This window comes from Babylonia areolata, chromosome 26 (assembly GCF_041734735.1).
Source record: "Babylonia areolata isolate BAREFJ2019XMU chromosome 26, ASM4173473v1, whole genome shotgun sequence".
NCBI lineage: Eukaryota > Metazoa > Mollusca > Gastropoda > Neogastropoda > Buccinidae > Babylonia > Babylonia areolata.
This window is the reverse complement of record NC_134901.1, coordinates 45,439,256-45,454,258: the sequence shown is the minus strand read 5'-3', so window position 1 is coordinate 45,454,258 and position 15,003 is coordinate 45,439,256. Positions and strand designations below refer to the sequence as shown.

General features: G+C 43.3%; 2 protein-coding genes across 2 annotated transcripts; one reads left to right on the top strand and one right to left on the bottom strand.

Annotated features, from left to right (window-relative positions):
• Positions 1-1,345: 1,345 nt before the first annotated feature.
• LOC143300509 (uncharacterized) lies at positions 1,346-9,667 on the bottom strand. The gene is made up of 6 exons (XM_076614237.1): positions 8,722-9,667; positions 7,234-7,411; positions 6,369-6,533; positions 5,059-5,166; positions 4,165-4,230; positions 1,346-2,976 (listed from the first exon to the last, which is right to left on the bottom strand). Exons 1-6 carry the CDS (start codon positions 9,373-9,375, stop codon positions 2,915-2,917), a joined length of 1,233 nt encoding a protein of 410 aa, XP_076470352.1. The 5' UTR covers positions 9,376-9,667; the 3' UTR covers positions 1,346-2,914.
• Positions 9,668-9,771: 104 nt separating this feature from the next.
• Positions 9,772-14,697, top strand: LOC143300863 (protein nucleotidyltransferase YdiU-like). The gene is made up of 3 exons (XM_076614829.1): positions 9,772-9,951; positions 11,539-12,636; positions 13,428-14,697. The coding sequence occupies exons 2-3, from the start codon at positions 11,886-11,888 to the stop codon at positions 14,504-14,506; spliced, it is 1,830 nt and encodes a 609-aa protein (XP_076470944.1). The 5' UTR covers positions 9,772-9,951; positions 11,539-11,885; the 3' UTR covers positions 14,507-14,697.
• The last annotated feature ends 306 nt before the right edge of the window (positions 14,698-15,003 follow it).

Sequence of the window (15,003 nt, the reverse complement as noted above, 5' to 3'; positions counted from 1 at the left end):
TCAGTGACTGTTACCTTCTGAAAATTCCTCGTGTGAGTACAGTAACCTGTGGTGAACGCTCTTTCCTTTCCTCCTTGCTGCTCCTCATGTCTGGAACAACCTGCCTTATCATGTCCGTTCATCTGACTCCGTTCTCTGCCTTTCCCTCTTCACTAATAACTTGTCTTTTCAGAACTTGTCTGTAAGCACCCTTGCTTTCCTACTTCTCCAAGACCACCTGACGCCTTCCAATTCCCTTTGCCTGTATGAGCAATGAGAGAGAGAGGGGAGGGAGTAATGGGGGGGGGGGGGGGGGGGGGAGTGTTCATGAGTGGTTCATGTACTTTGTAACTTTTTCATTCATGTAAAGTGCCCCCGAGCTCTTTAAGAGAAAGGGCATTACACAATTGTGCAATATTATTATGATCATTGCTCTTCACCAATGGTCTGGTTGTTAGTCTGGTGTCCGAAGGTCTAGATATTCCTCCACATCCGTTCTTTCTTCTTCCGCTCCTCTTCCTTCCACCAGTGGCATCACTTTTACTTGTGTGTGTGGGTTTGGACAACCAAGATAAGGCCTGATGGAGAGGATGGGACTGAGTGCACATAGTGTGGATTGTCGTTACTGGATGAGAGGGAAAGTGAGTGACTGCTCTGTGAAATAATGGAACAGCACATAGTGTGGATTGTCGTTACTGGATGAGAGGGAAAGTGAGTGACTGCTCTGTGAAATAATGGAACATGATTTTGTACATTGGAGGAAAAGCGAGTGGTTTTGTGCATGAAATGTGTAGCCTTGTTGTTGTTTTCATTTACAAGTCCTTGATTTGTGTATGTCATTTTCTTTGGATTAAATGTGGGTGGTCCCCTTGTGGGGAAGAGAGGCGAGGGTGGTGAGAGATTTCTGTTGAAATAGTGCCCCGACCATGTGGAAATCCTTTGCTGGAAACGTCCTCTTTTATATCACCCACAGTTTTGTGGTTCTGCTGTGTGTTTGTTTTTTCTCTGTTGTGTATCTCATTTTTGGTAAAGTCAAGTTTCCATATTTACGTGGAATCAGTGAACTGAATATGTTTTAAGATAAATGAAAATTGTCCATTCAATCAAGCATTTGTGTACAAAGTGTCAGTGAAACCATGTGTGTGTAAGCATGTGGATGCACACAGAGAAGAAACACCCAGGTGTGTTCACGAGTGTCTGGGCAGACTGCACTTGCCTCTGCTAAATACGTAAACTATGCCAAAACTGAATCGCACACACGCTATATGTGCACACACAATCATACATGCACCCGCAAACACTTAATGATAACAAGCAAAGACCACTGTATCATGTGTCTAAATACTACACAAAACTCCAGCTAACATACACAGTAGTGTCTGATAAGACTCTTACACTTACTTTAGCTACACAAGTTGTCCAGATAATGTCACATATTTATTGACGACAAAACAGGATTTGCGGAGTAAAAAAACAACGGAGTAAAACTGCATGTTCATAAAACTGATGACACAACCGTTGCCACCAATACCAGCATGTCAAAGGGATGTATCACAAAAGTCTCCCTTAATTAAAACATCTGATTACGAATTCAATGGAAATCATGCATTCTCTGACAGCCACATCTCAGTAACAAAATTCCACAACACACAACAGTGCCAGAACTGAAATGTACATGACCATGTTTAACAGGAGCCGAGAAAGCAAGCAGTTTGCGAAAACATGACAACGACTCACGCTGCAAAGGAGGTGCTTGGACTTGGGATGGCGGCAGACGGTGCACAGTGACTGGTTTCTGCATTCAAGGTCGTCATGCACTAACGGCTGATCCTGCAGACTCTTGTATTCCACGAAACCTCTCCCTTCTTGAAAAAAGAATGGGCGCAATAGCCGAGTGGTTAAACTGTTGGACTTTCAATCTGAGGGTCCTGGGTTCGAATCTTAGTAACAGCGCCTGGTGGATGAAGAGTGGAGATTTTTCTGATCTCCCAGGTCAACATATGTGCAGACCTGCATGTGCCTGAACCCACTTCATGTGAATATGCAAGCAGAAGATAAACATGCGCGTTAAAGATCCTGTAATCCATGTCAGCGTTCGGTGGGTATGGAAACAAGAACATACCCAGCATGCACACCACCGAAAACGGTGTATGGCTGCCTACATGGGTGGGTAAAAACAGTCATAAATGTAAAAGCCCACTCGTGTACATATGACTGAACATGGGAGTTGCTGCACACGAACGAAGTAGTACAGAGAAGGAAGGGGTGTGGACGCAGGCAAGACCCTCATGTTGTCATGGAGAGAGCTGGGACAAAGGTCCGGCGCTTCATCAAGCAGTGACCTGACAAAGGACCTCACGACGGGAGGCACAGGCACTTAGCATAGTGGCAGAGGACCTGGTAGAGAACGCAGGTAGACAGGGACACCAACAGTGGAGGCAGTGGCCGGACCGAAGTATTGAGACGGTCACTGGAAAGAGGATTTCGTCAAGAGATGATCACTGGAAAGAGGATCCTTTGAATTATGGAGATGGTCACTGGAGAGTCCTTTGAAGTATGGAGATGGTTACTGGAAAAAGGTTTCTGAAAAGTGGAGAGGATCACTGGAAAGAGGATCTTCTGAAGTATGGAGATGGTCACTGGAAAGAAGATCCTTTGAAGTATGGAGATGGTCACTGGAAAGAGGATCCTTTGAAGTATAAAGATGGTCACTGGAAAGGATTCCGTGGAGAGTGGAGAATATTACTGGAAAGAGGATCCTTCGAAGTATGGAGATGATCACTGGAAGGAAGATCTTGTGAAGTATGAAGATGGTCTCTGGAACGGATTCTGTGGAGAGTGGATATTTTCACTGGAAAGAGGATCCTGTGAAGAGTGGAGATGACTGCTGGAAAGAAGACCCCGTGGAGAGTAGAGATGATAGTGGAAAGAGGAACTAGTGGAGCATTGAGGTGGACAAGGGAACCAATACCCGTCTCTCAGTGCCTGCTGGAAGACCTGCAACATGCATTGGTGCAAACACTGTAAGTGTCTGAATCCTTCACCATGAAGTGGAGTGATGGCCTAGAGGTAACGCGTCCGCCTAGGAAGCGAGAGAATCTCAGCGCGCTGGTTCGAATCACGGCTCAGCCGCCAATATTTTCTCCCCTCCACTAGACCTGGAGTGGTGGTCTGGACGCTAGTCATTCGAATGAGACGATAAACCCAGGTCCCGTGTGCAGCATGCATTTAGCGCACGTAAAAGAACCCACGGCAACAAAAGTGATGTTCCTGGCAAAATTCTGTAGAAAAATCCACTTCGATAGGAAAAACAAATAAAACTGCACACAGGAAAAATTTTTTTAAATGGGTGGCGCTGTAGTATAGCGACGCGCTCTCCCAGGGGAGAGCAGCCTGAATTTCACACAGAGGAATCTGTTGTGATAAAAAGAAATACAAATACAAACTACATGACACATTCAGCAAGCCAAGGGAGGCAGCAAAGCAACACAGAGGCAGTGCCGTCATTGTTCATCCCTGTATTCCTACTGTTTCACCTCAAACAGGTGATTGTTCACTCTCGCACCGGCACTGGTGTCAGTTTTGACTTATGGTCATGAATTTGCTTTGACATTTATTTTCAGACACTTGTCCTAATGATATGAAATATTATGCAGTGAACTTTTTTTTCCTCTACTAGGCTTCTTTTTTTTTTAATTGTGGGGAAGAGGGGAGTCATATTGCATATAATTTGATTTATGCAATTATAGATTAAAAGAGGGAAGAAGGAATAAATTTTGTGGGGTAGTAACACTGTTTCAGATGGTTTACTCACTCAGTACAGCCAGTCCTCTCTTCTCTACACAGACCCCTCGGATGTCCAGTGGGTGTCTGAATGACCCAACCTTTAGCTTCCGTCGTCAGAATTGTGGTATTCTTTGTCAACATTCACCTCTTCAGTATAAGAGCCTTCCGCTTGCAATATTTGGATGGTGGTAATTGGGGTGAAACGCTGTTAACGTCGTCTCTATCGCCGTTCATATGGAGAGAGTTAAGGGTGCAAATTGTTGACAAAACAAGGCACGCGCACACACGCACACACACACACACACAGAACACATACACAGAGTACACACACAGAGTATAGACACATGCACACACACACACACACACAGGGGTGTGTGCAACCACTTGCAGCCTCCTTACTGTGCAGTGAATGATAGGCAGCAGCAAAGGCAGCATCAGCGTCGGGATATCTCAACAGACGATATTCTGAAACCACACCACTTGCAAAGTCCTTTTCACTGAATTTTGAACACTGGGTTAAGCAATTACAAACAAAATCATACTGGTGGAAACAATGGCAGAAAAAAGGGATGCAGGGAGGCATAAAGAGACAAGAAAAATAAACATGAATCATTTTTAAGATCGGTGTAATAAGAAAAAGCTTACTAGAATGGAAACACCACTAATTTTGCTTTGTTGAATATACATCACTGCTTGACAGCCTTTAAAAGTTTTTAACAATAATTAAAACAATTCTGAGACAATGATCTGGGGGGAAAAATTTATATGAATTTATTTTGCCCATGGAAGAAAGTTGCTGACCACCGCCTCTCTTTGAGCCCCCACCCCCACCCCACCCTCCCCCCGCCCCCCATCCATTTATCTATTACACATCACTTCTTGATAAATAAATGAGAATGACTGTATAATGGCATAACTAACAATGATACAACAACAAAAAATCATCAACCGAACAAACCTGTTAAACATAGTTTGTATGTAATTATGCACGCTAATAATATACATCTGTGTACCAATTTAGGGTTAGAATGCAAATATATGTGAGTGTACATGCACAGAATCCAAGATAACTGCTTGAGAAAAAAAAAAGTTCTTTAAAATATATTTGCTCAGTATATTTTCTTACTGTATTGCTCATTGACAAATGTTCTGTGCCCTCTATGACTGATAATGACAAGAGGCATGGGACTCGTAAAGTGTCAAAACTTAAACCTGTTTTGGAATATCTTTTCTAACCCTAACAGAGCCCCAGAGGCGGGGAAAAACAAGTGTATTTTAAGGAACATACAGTACCTGTTCTGGAAGGTCCATACAAGGAGAGGAAACGGCCAACCAAGATGGCCTTGGATCCCAACATGACAAGACAGGACTGCTCTGGGAATACCTGCAGTTCATATACTGCTGCACATGCACAGAGAGAGAAATGTCAGCACACAGCACGACACATGCACACAGAGAGAAATGTCAGCACACAGCACGACACATGCACACAGAGAGAAATGTCAGCACACAGCACGACACATGCACACAGAAATGTCAGCACACAGCACGACACATGCACACAGAGAGAAATGTCAGCACACAGCACGACACATGCACAGAGAGAAATGTCAGCACACAGCACGACACATGCGCACACACTTTCATTCACTACACAGAAGAAAAATGCACAAAAAGAGGACAATGGACTAAGTCAGTGCAAAGTGAGATTCAGGTTATAATGAATCGGTGTGCATGCATACATATCTTTTTGTGCATGCATCTATGTGAGTGTGTGAAGGTAAGTGTGTGGGTGAATACAAAGGGCACAAATGCTTTACTGCAATATACTTAAACTGCTATTCACATGTATGCAAATTTCACTTTTGTGTTCATGTGTGCTACTGCTGATGGGGGCATCTGTCATGTCTATAAGTGTAACCACTGTTAATGTTACAGACCAGAAGAATATTGTGGCATTCACAAAGAATGGGCAGGGTGTACAGTAACCTTTGATCATCTGTCATCCTACACATCCAACTTTTGAAATACTTGTCAGGGCATTTCACAATGCAGACATCAACTGGTATTACATGTGAAAAACTGAAGCCATGGTAACCCATTTTTCACGCACATATGATATTTATAAACAAGAATGAACGTGGGCACCTGGGTGCTTTGAACTACAGGAATACAGTTAAGCAGAGAAAATATCGGCAACAGAAAACTGAACTACAGGAATACAGTTAAGCAGAGAAAATATCGGCAACATAAAACTGAACTACAGGAATACAGTTAAGCGGAGAAAATAACAGCACCAGAAAACTCGAGTTTATCTAAAATTTCTGGAGCAGAAAAAGTTGGAGGTTAGTTATATGAAATTAATCAGAATATAACTACATATTCACACACTCTGAGTCAAACATATCATTTCATGCCTTTTTTTTCTTTCATTACTTTCTTGAATTTTTTGCACCAGAAACCATTAGCCTTTAATGACAATCTGTTCTGTGAACTAATCTGGTAGAAACAAAGCTGCTTCTTTGTTAGAGAGACTGCTCTGTCACCCAGCTGAAGCAAAGACATGAATGCTTTGAGGATAGGAAGATGTGTTGGGGGGGTACCTTTTTCTGAGGATTCAAACTGACAGTCCATCCTGGTGGTTGGATCCAGAACAGTGAGGACGCTGTCTGACGACACGATGCCACTGTCCAGGGGCTGATGCAGCTCACGCCACACACTGCTGTTCTCCATCTCCTGCTGCACCTTCAGCAGGTGACTGAGGCTGTCTGCAATGCAGCATGGGAAGGGGACGGCTTTGTCACTCATTTACACCATTCCATGTCTGTGTTTATGAAACCGAAACGAAAGAACAATGAGACTAGGTTAGCAAAGGACAAAACCGCAATAAAAAAAGTGGTAACTCTCCTTTTACAAGGTACATAACTTCAAGGCAATGCTGCTTATGCTACTGATTCAGCTAACACACAGGTAAATAAAAGGTGCACTGGAACAAACCCAGACACTTCCTCAAAAAAAGGAAGTTACGTGTTTGTCCTTATACGTCCGATCATTTCACATATGCACAAAGCAGCAATGACAGAAGAAATGTACAAACACAAATTAGCTTTCATTCAAGACTGGCATAGCCTTTTATCCTTAATATGTCACACATAATATATACTGACAATACAGAACAAACACATGGTTGCCTAGATGGGTTTTTTTGACAGTCAGCAAACAACAAATTATTGAGTCCAATACAACCTGACAGAACTGAAGATTTGGTGCGACAGAAAAATATGAAAATAAAATTCAGTTCTTTGCACACATCACACATGATTTTTGCATTTCTTTTGGATCTGAATCTTGCTTTCACTAAAAAAGAAAAGAAAAACCCATGAAAGAACAGATACTTCATGTTAAGATTTTCATCATCCTATTTCCCTCTGTGCAAATGACTTCCACAACAGCAACCACATTTCTCACCATACTGGATGAGCTGTGTGACCTGGTTGACCCCATGACCTGCCACTGTCCAGTGACCCAGCACATTGTCGGAAAACGCTGTCCTTGTGGAGACGTAGTCTGCCCTCTGGCTGACTTCCCTATACGTCCACATCCCGGCCCCCGTCAGCTTTGCTGTATGAATCTCCAGGATAGGACCCTGCCATTTACACCGCCAGTAAAACACTTTGATGTCTGTTGTTCAACTCAGGCCTCTGCCAGGGAATTTTCAGTGAAAATTGGTATGAATTAATGTATAAAAAAAAAAAAAAAAATCACACACACACAAAAAAAAATTCTACAGGCTACTTTTTTGTCATCAAAAGTACACAAACCATATACTGCACTGAGAGGAAATTTTTCTACTGAAAGCATTTTGAAATTATGGGATATATACATTATGTTTCTGTGCTGGTTGAACTACAAAATATATTTTAGAAATGTAATTTTATGTTTATTAATACATTAAATAGCTGCATCATGTTTATCATTGTGAATTTTTCAACAGAAATACATACAATTTACAACACAAACAGCATACAAAGCACTTAAGGCTTGCTCTCTGACCGAGGTTAGGCACCAAGTATATCCATATTTATATATTATCATCATCATCATACTTGTCAGTAAAAGTCATGGGGTTAAGGCATAACCAAACATCACTCTACTCCTCCCACACCTGCAACTCCCAGATTAAAACAATGAATATTTGTCAGGAGGGATGGAAGGAAAGTATCCCCATCAGAAACCAGGTACCTTTGACTCTCAATCTTCAGATCCTGGGCTGTTCCAACATCGGCATCTGATGTGGGGGGAGGGGGGGGATTTTTTTTTCCAGATCTCCTCTAAGTAAACATTGTGCAGACCTGTAAGTACCTTGACCCCTTTGGATATTCATGCAAAGGGGCCAGCAACAGGAAAAGACTGGGGCAGTATGACCTTGAACTTTGATTAAGGTCACAAAATACTCCAGAGGAGTGGAAAAGGCTGGTGAGTTCATGACCTTGAACTTAGATTAAGGTCATAATAGCCAGGCGGGTGGAAAAGGTTGGTGAACTTGGACTTTGAATATGGTCGCAATGTGATTGTGGTCACAGTGACTGATGATTTTGTATATATTCAAATGACTTAGCCATTTTTTATCCAATTTGTGGCAAAATTGGAAAGTGAGAACTCACATTCTTTGCACACACTTACACTCACACACGTACAGTCACACACACACACACACTCACACACGTACAGTCACACACACACACACACACATTCTTTGCACACACTTACACTCACACACGTACACACACACACACACACACAGAGTATGTGTGGGTGTGCAACCAGCTCATAGATATTATTATTCAACTGGTCTACATTTTCTTTACAAAGCCAATTTCAGCATATATATGTGTTGTTCCTTTTCTGCCTGTATACCTTTAATAAAACACACATCACTATGATACCCTGGCCCACCTGAACTGGGACAGGTTTTTCCTCGTCTTCCTCAACGTGCTCCATGACTTCCTCCTTCAACACTTCAAACTCGAAGCCAGGATCACCACTGTCTTTGGGATCTGCTTCACCCTGTGAAAGTTCTGGGTCCGACACATGCCTCGCCTTGTGTCCACCGTCACCCTCCCACTGCTGCCAGTCTGAGGGATGGGCCGCGGACATCGGGAGCATCCCCCGTGGGGCTCTCTGCCTGGCTTGTTTCTCTCTTTGGACAGACCGACACAGCGAAGCCGTGGAGGGCATCGCGGCCAGCACTTCTTTGGAAACGTTAGCTTGGACCGCAGCTATCACCTCGCGGGTCCCTTCGTTCGAAACGAGCGCCCTGTCTTTGATTTCCTGCACGAGTTTCAGTGCTTGCACTCGATAAAAGTTCGGCTCGTGGACGTGTTTGCCCATTCTTTTCACGATCTGTCCATTCTTTGTGTGCAGTCGAGCTGAACACCTGATTTCTCTTCCCCGATAAAATTCACATCTCCAGTAGCAGACGGAAGGGTCGAACGTGGACCTTTTGTCGACAAGATACATATAACCTTCATCTGCCAGTTTCTCTCGTTTCTTTTCTGATTGGAGCAAATCCAGTTTCTCTCGTTTCTTTTCTGACTGAAGCAGTTCCATTGTGGTCGAACTGACTGGACAGAAGATTATTCGATAGCTGCAGATATGCACAAGACAAGAGATGCGCTGCAGTGAGAATTTCACGCGAGGCGACCTCAGGCAAAGAATGCTATTTATAGATGAACGCGGCGGAGAATTGTCGCCCGTGACCCCAGGTCACATCGGACAATTTCAACGATGCAGTTTTGTCATTTTCTTGAATATCACAAAGACACAAATTTGCGTTTGAAATTTGTCGTTCGTTTATTGCCATTGAATATGGAGTTAACAAAACTTAACGGCTGGCTTTCAGGAAAGCAGGCACTGTCAGCAAATCAATGGTTCCATAGGTCAAATCCAGTATAATGTGAATGATGTCCCTTGTGCAGCAGACGGTAAATTTGAAGCGAAGGCTACGTGTCGGCACCGCAGAGTTTGTGGTAGCAGTGTATTTATAAAATGCACAGTAAACATAGATTATTTTCAGTTAAGAGGTCATTTGAAACGTGGAAGATCAGTGTGTGTGTGTGTGATTCACACTACGTGTCAACGAGAAGTTTATTCAAATGCCCCCTCCGACAACACATCGTGTGAAATGTATGGCTGCATTTTTTTCTTTATTTTATTTCTACACATACTTTAAGAGACAGGTTAGATACTTAAAAATGCTCTGATTGCAAATTACGCTAGCTTATGTAATTACAGTTTGATATTTTCTGAAAGCAGTTGTGTACCTCTTTATAGGGCTGGAGCAAATATTAAAGTCATAATGAAATAGAGTACAGCATCAGAAAGTAGCATAACAGTCCTTTCAGTCCTCTAGCACATGCACATGTACATGTACACACACACACTGTCTCACACACACACACACACACACACACACACACAATTATGATACATACACGTGTATACACATGCATATAAATGCACGCACGCACGCACACACACACACACACACACACACACACACACACACACACACACACACACAAAGTGTGTGCAACCAGCTCATAAATGTTCTGAAGAATATGTGAAGACTGGAAGCATTGCTCAAGTGACATACATATTGTGTTTGATGAATCTTTCCTTTAATGTAAAGCATGATCATTTTGATTTTTGTTTTGCAAGTTGGAACAGATGTCCCATAAAAAAGAAGTTTGAAATGGGCAAACAACACCAGAGCATCTCAGACATTTATCCTCTTTCTGAAAGTTTCTTTCTTTGTTTTTTCAACCAGATCTTCAAGATGGGTACAAACACAACACATCCCTCTAACAACATAGTGAACACATTGTAGACAATTATACATCATTCCAGATCTTCAAAATGGGTACAAACACAACACATCCCACTAACAACACAGTGGACACATTGTAGACAATTATACATCATTGCATACAGTACAATGCATTCACAATAAATTCATTACATGCAAAACAGGACATTCACGAGTTCAGTGAAATGTATGTGAACTGCATGTGCTGCTTATTGACTTAAAAATCACTGACTTCTGGTGTTAGTGTGACAGTGTGGTACATTGATATATATATATATATATATATATATATATATATATATATATATATTTATATATGTGTGTGTCTGTGTGTTCTTGTCAGGAATGTATTGGGGGGGGGGGGGTTACATTTGCTTTTCTTTTTTTTAATATAACTAAAACTGTCATTCACAATGAACTCATTACATGCAAAACAGTACATTCACACGTTCAGTGAAATGTATGTGAACTATATGTACTGCTCATTCACTTATAAATTTCTGACTTCTGGTATTTGTGTGACAATGTCACTGAGTGTTTTTCTCAAGGCCTGACTAAGCACGTTGGGTTACGCTGCTGGTCAGACATCTGCTTGGCAGATGTGGTGTAGCATATATGGATTTGACCGAACGCAGTGAGACCTCCTTGAGCTACTGATACTGTCACTGAGTTTGGTACATATACTATATATGTATATATGTCGTGTGTGTGTTTTGTGTGTGTGTGTGTGGGTGTGTGTGTTCTTGTCAGGAATGTATAGTTGTTGTTTTTTGTATATATATATATATATATATATTAATATGATTTTATGCTGTCATCTTAAACAGCAAAGAGTACAATGTTCACATTGTTAAGCTTTGCTAAATCAGTGTTATTTCACTCTGCTCATGATTCATCATTTTCAGTGAAAAACAACCCAGCACATCATCATCACCTGATGGACTGGATCGCCAAAAAATATTTCGCTGTGAAGTCTTTCATTCTGGATATTTTGTTTAAAACCAGTGTGTAAATGAACCAGTTTTAGAGACAGTGAGTGATGACAAAAGCTTTTTCAGATGTTTACATTTCTGTTAATGTGAAATGGATGGTTTAAAAATCAAAAGAATGTGAGGGAAAAGACACTGAAACTAAGAATTCAACAGTAAATGAATGACAAATCAACACCCAGCCAAGATGTGAAGGAAGCAGAGGCAATCCAGTCTGTGATAACCAATGCAGTCAAAGTGGCATTTCTGTAGAAACACAAACGATGCTCTCCCATTTTGCTTTGATTCTCTGGTTTCTCTTTCTTCCCTATGCTGGCAGTGTGGAAGTGAACAGGGTTTTACACAAGTGTTTACTGTCCTATCCTGAATTCAGGAGCACTATGTTGTGCAGATTCTTCCCCATACATATTGACTGTGATGACCACACCAAGTGGATCCCTTGTGTCTGCCCATCTTTCCTTTCACCACCAGAGCAGGTCAATTTCATGTTTACTCCTATCGTTACAAAGATCAGGGAACTTGAAACTGACTTCAAGTCGTGGAAGTTTCCCACGGACCATCGTCTGTTCACCACATTTCCAATCGACACACACACAGAGAACTCTGTGCGACAGGTGAAGAGAGCTGTCTTCAGCCAGGTGCACCCTGTTCCATTCCAGTCAGGGGCAACACTGGCATCGGTTTCACACGAGGCTCTGTCAGAAATTTTGGATCTTTCACCATCTGTTTCATCAAGCGAAGAGTTCCTACGTTTTGTCAGCGGAGACCTGCGGGTGGTGTCAGCAGTGCCTTTGTCTCACCGGTACGGCGGTCATCAGTTCGGCCAGTGGGCAGGTCAGCTGGGAGATGGACGGGCAGTGCTCCTTGGGGAGTACGTGAACCGGAAGGGGGAACGCTGGGAACTGCAGCTGAAGGGTTCCGGGCTGACTCCCTATTCTCGGCAAGGGGACGGACGGGCTGTGATCAGGTCATCAGTCAGAGAGTTCTTGTGCAGTGAAGCCATGCATCACTTGGGTAAGCATGTGTCGAAGGCAGTATCCACATTTTCCCCGTGTGTTCTTTCCATTCAGTTTCGTTCCTTAAATGGTAAAATCGCAAGTTTGTTTAAATAACAATGTCCTCTACATTTCTTTCCCTGTCATGAGACGAAGAGAAGGCCAGTCAAAGAGGGGGAGGGGGGAATATAGAGTATGTAGAGTATATATTACAATGTTTTTAACCAATTTACAAGTTGCTCTGTCTTAAAAACGGAAAAGTACAGGGGAAGAAATGTCGATATTGCAGTGTGTGAGTTCTTTGATTTTGTACTTTGCTTGGCAGAGATATGATAACCTAATTCCGAATAATTTTTATCATATTATGTTGAGGCGAAGGGCTGGCATTTTCAGTATGACAGCTAGTGATGGCTAAAGCAAAACATGGTAGATTGGTGGTCATTTGCAGAGTACCAAGTTCGAACACAAGGGTCCCGCCCTCAGGTTTGAACCTCAAACATGGTTGAGAATGGTGATGGAACAGGGATGCCTTGAAACCAGTTCACACTGTGACAAACACCACAACAATGTTCAAGCCCAAGTTGCATCTTTGAACAAATCGCAATTCTGATTTGCAACCCAGTGATTGTGTATATTTACATACGCGCGCGCGCGCACACACACACAGATACAGCCACACACACACACACACACACACACACACACAAAGTTTGCAAAGGATGGGTGGGTGGGTAGGTGTACATAAGTGTTAATGTGTGTGCACGTTACATGTCCCCAATATAGTTTGTAAGCTGTCCTCAATGGTTCCAGGAATTCCTACGTCCAGAGCAGCCTCCTTGGTGGTGAGTGAGGACACTGTTGTGCGTGACCAGTTCTACGACGGCCACCCACGTCCAGAGAGAACAGCTGTGGTGCTTCGCCTGGCCAGATCATGGTTCCGTATCGGCTCTCTGGAGATCTTGACCCACTCCGGGGAGGTGGACCTTCTGAAGGAGGTGGTGGATTTCACCATTGCTGAGCATTTCCCGGACATCGACCCCACAGATTCTGGGAAGTACCTGGCCTTTTTCCAAGAAGTTGTGCGTGACACTGCCAGGCTGATGGCTCTGTGGCAGAGTGTGGGCTTTGCCCACGGGGTGTGCAACACAGACAACTTCAGTCTGCTGTCTATCACCATAGATTATGGGCCCTTTGGGTTCCTGGATGCCTATGACCCCCGGTTTGTTCCCAACACCTCTGATGATGAGCATCGGTACTCATATGAAAACCAGCCCAGTGTTGGTGCTTTCAATCTGGAAAAACTACGTCTGGCACTGTTGCCTCTGTGGACCGAAAATGACAAGGCAGTGTCCAAGAAAATTTTACACGGCTATGCAGAGTACTACAAGTCCAGGTTCATGGAACTGTTCAGGCGTAAGCTTGGACTGGAAACCAGCTCTGGTGAGGAAGATGAAAACTTGGTGGCTGTTTTGTTGAAAATGATGGCGGACACCAAGGCTGACTTCACCATGACCTTCAGAGAACTGGGGGAGGTCAGCCTGCCGGAACTGACACAGGGACACTTCGGGAAGTGGGCCCTCAGGACGCTTATGTCCCATGAGTGGTACTCAGGGTGGGTCGCCATGTACGCTGCCAGGCTGAAGTCTGAATGGCAGACCGACCAAGGACGACAGCGGATGATGAACAGCTCCAACCCGCGCTACATTCTCAGGAACTGGGTCGCTCAGCTGGCAGTGGACAGTGTGGAGAGGAACGACTTTTCTGTCGTCAACAAACTGCTGGATATTGTGAAGAACCCCTTCACCTATCAACAGACTGCAGAAGACATGGGTTTGGCCGCTCGGCCCCCTGACTGGGCTTCCGGGTTAAAGGTCAGCTGCTCCTCCTGACTGCCACACATGACTTAGTGGTGTCTGTCAACGCTGAAGACTGGTTAGTTGTCTACACACAGGTACAGAAATTCACTGTTTGACCTAGTGATGAATTTACAATAAAGTGCAAACAAACTAAAGCTGAGTAAGCTAAGAAAGTGTGTCAATTAAAATATAATCACACACATACACACACACACACACGCATGCACGCGCACACGTACACACACATACACACACGCACACACACACTAACACACCCATGCAGTGCACGCGCGCGCGCGCACGCACACACACGTTATTATCCTCTCATCTCTAATACACAAATTCCTTCATGTCTGCCTCCCACCCCCTTCCCCACAGACCCCTCTTCATCCTCTCCCCCTCTCCCCCCCCCCCCCTTCATTGAGCAAGCTTCCTTCCCAGTAAGAACAAATAGTTAAAGCTGTCTCTAAAATCATTATATTTACAATGTAATAGATACACAGTCACATAGTTCAATTTAGTTAAGTTCA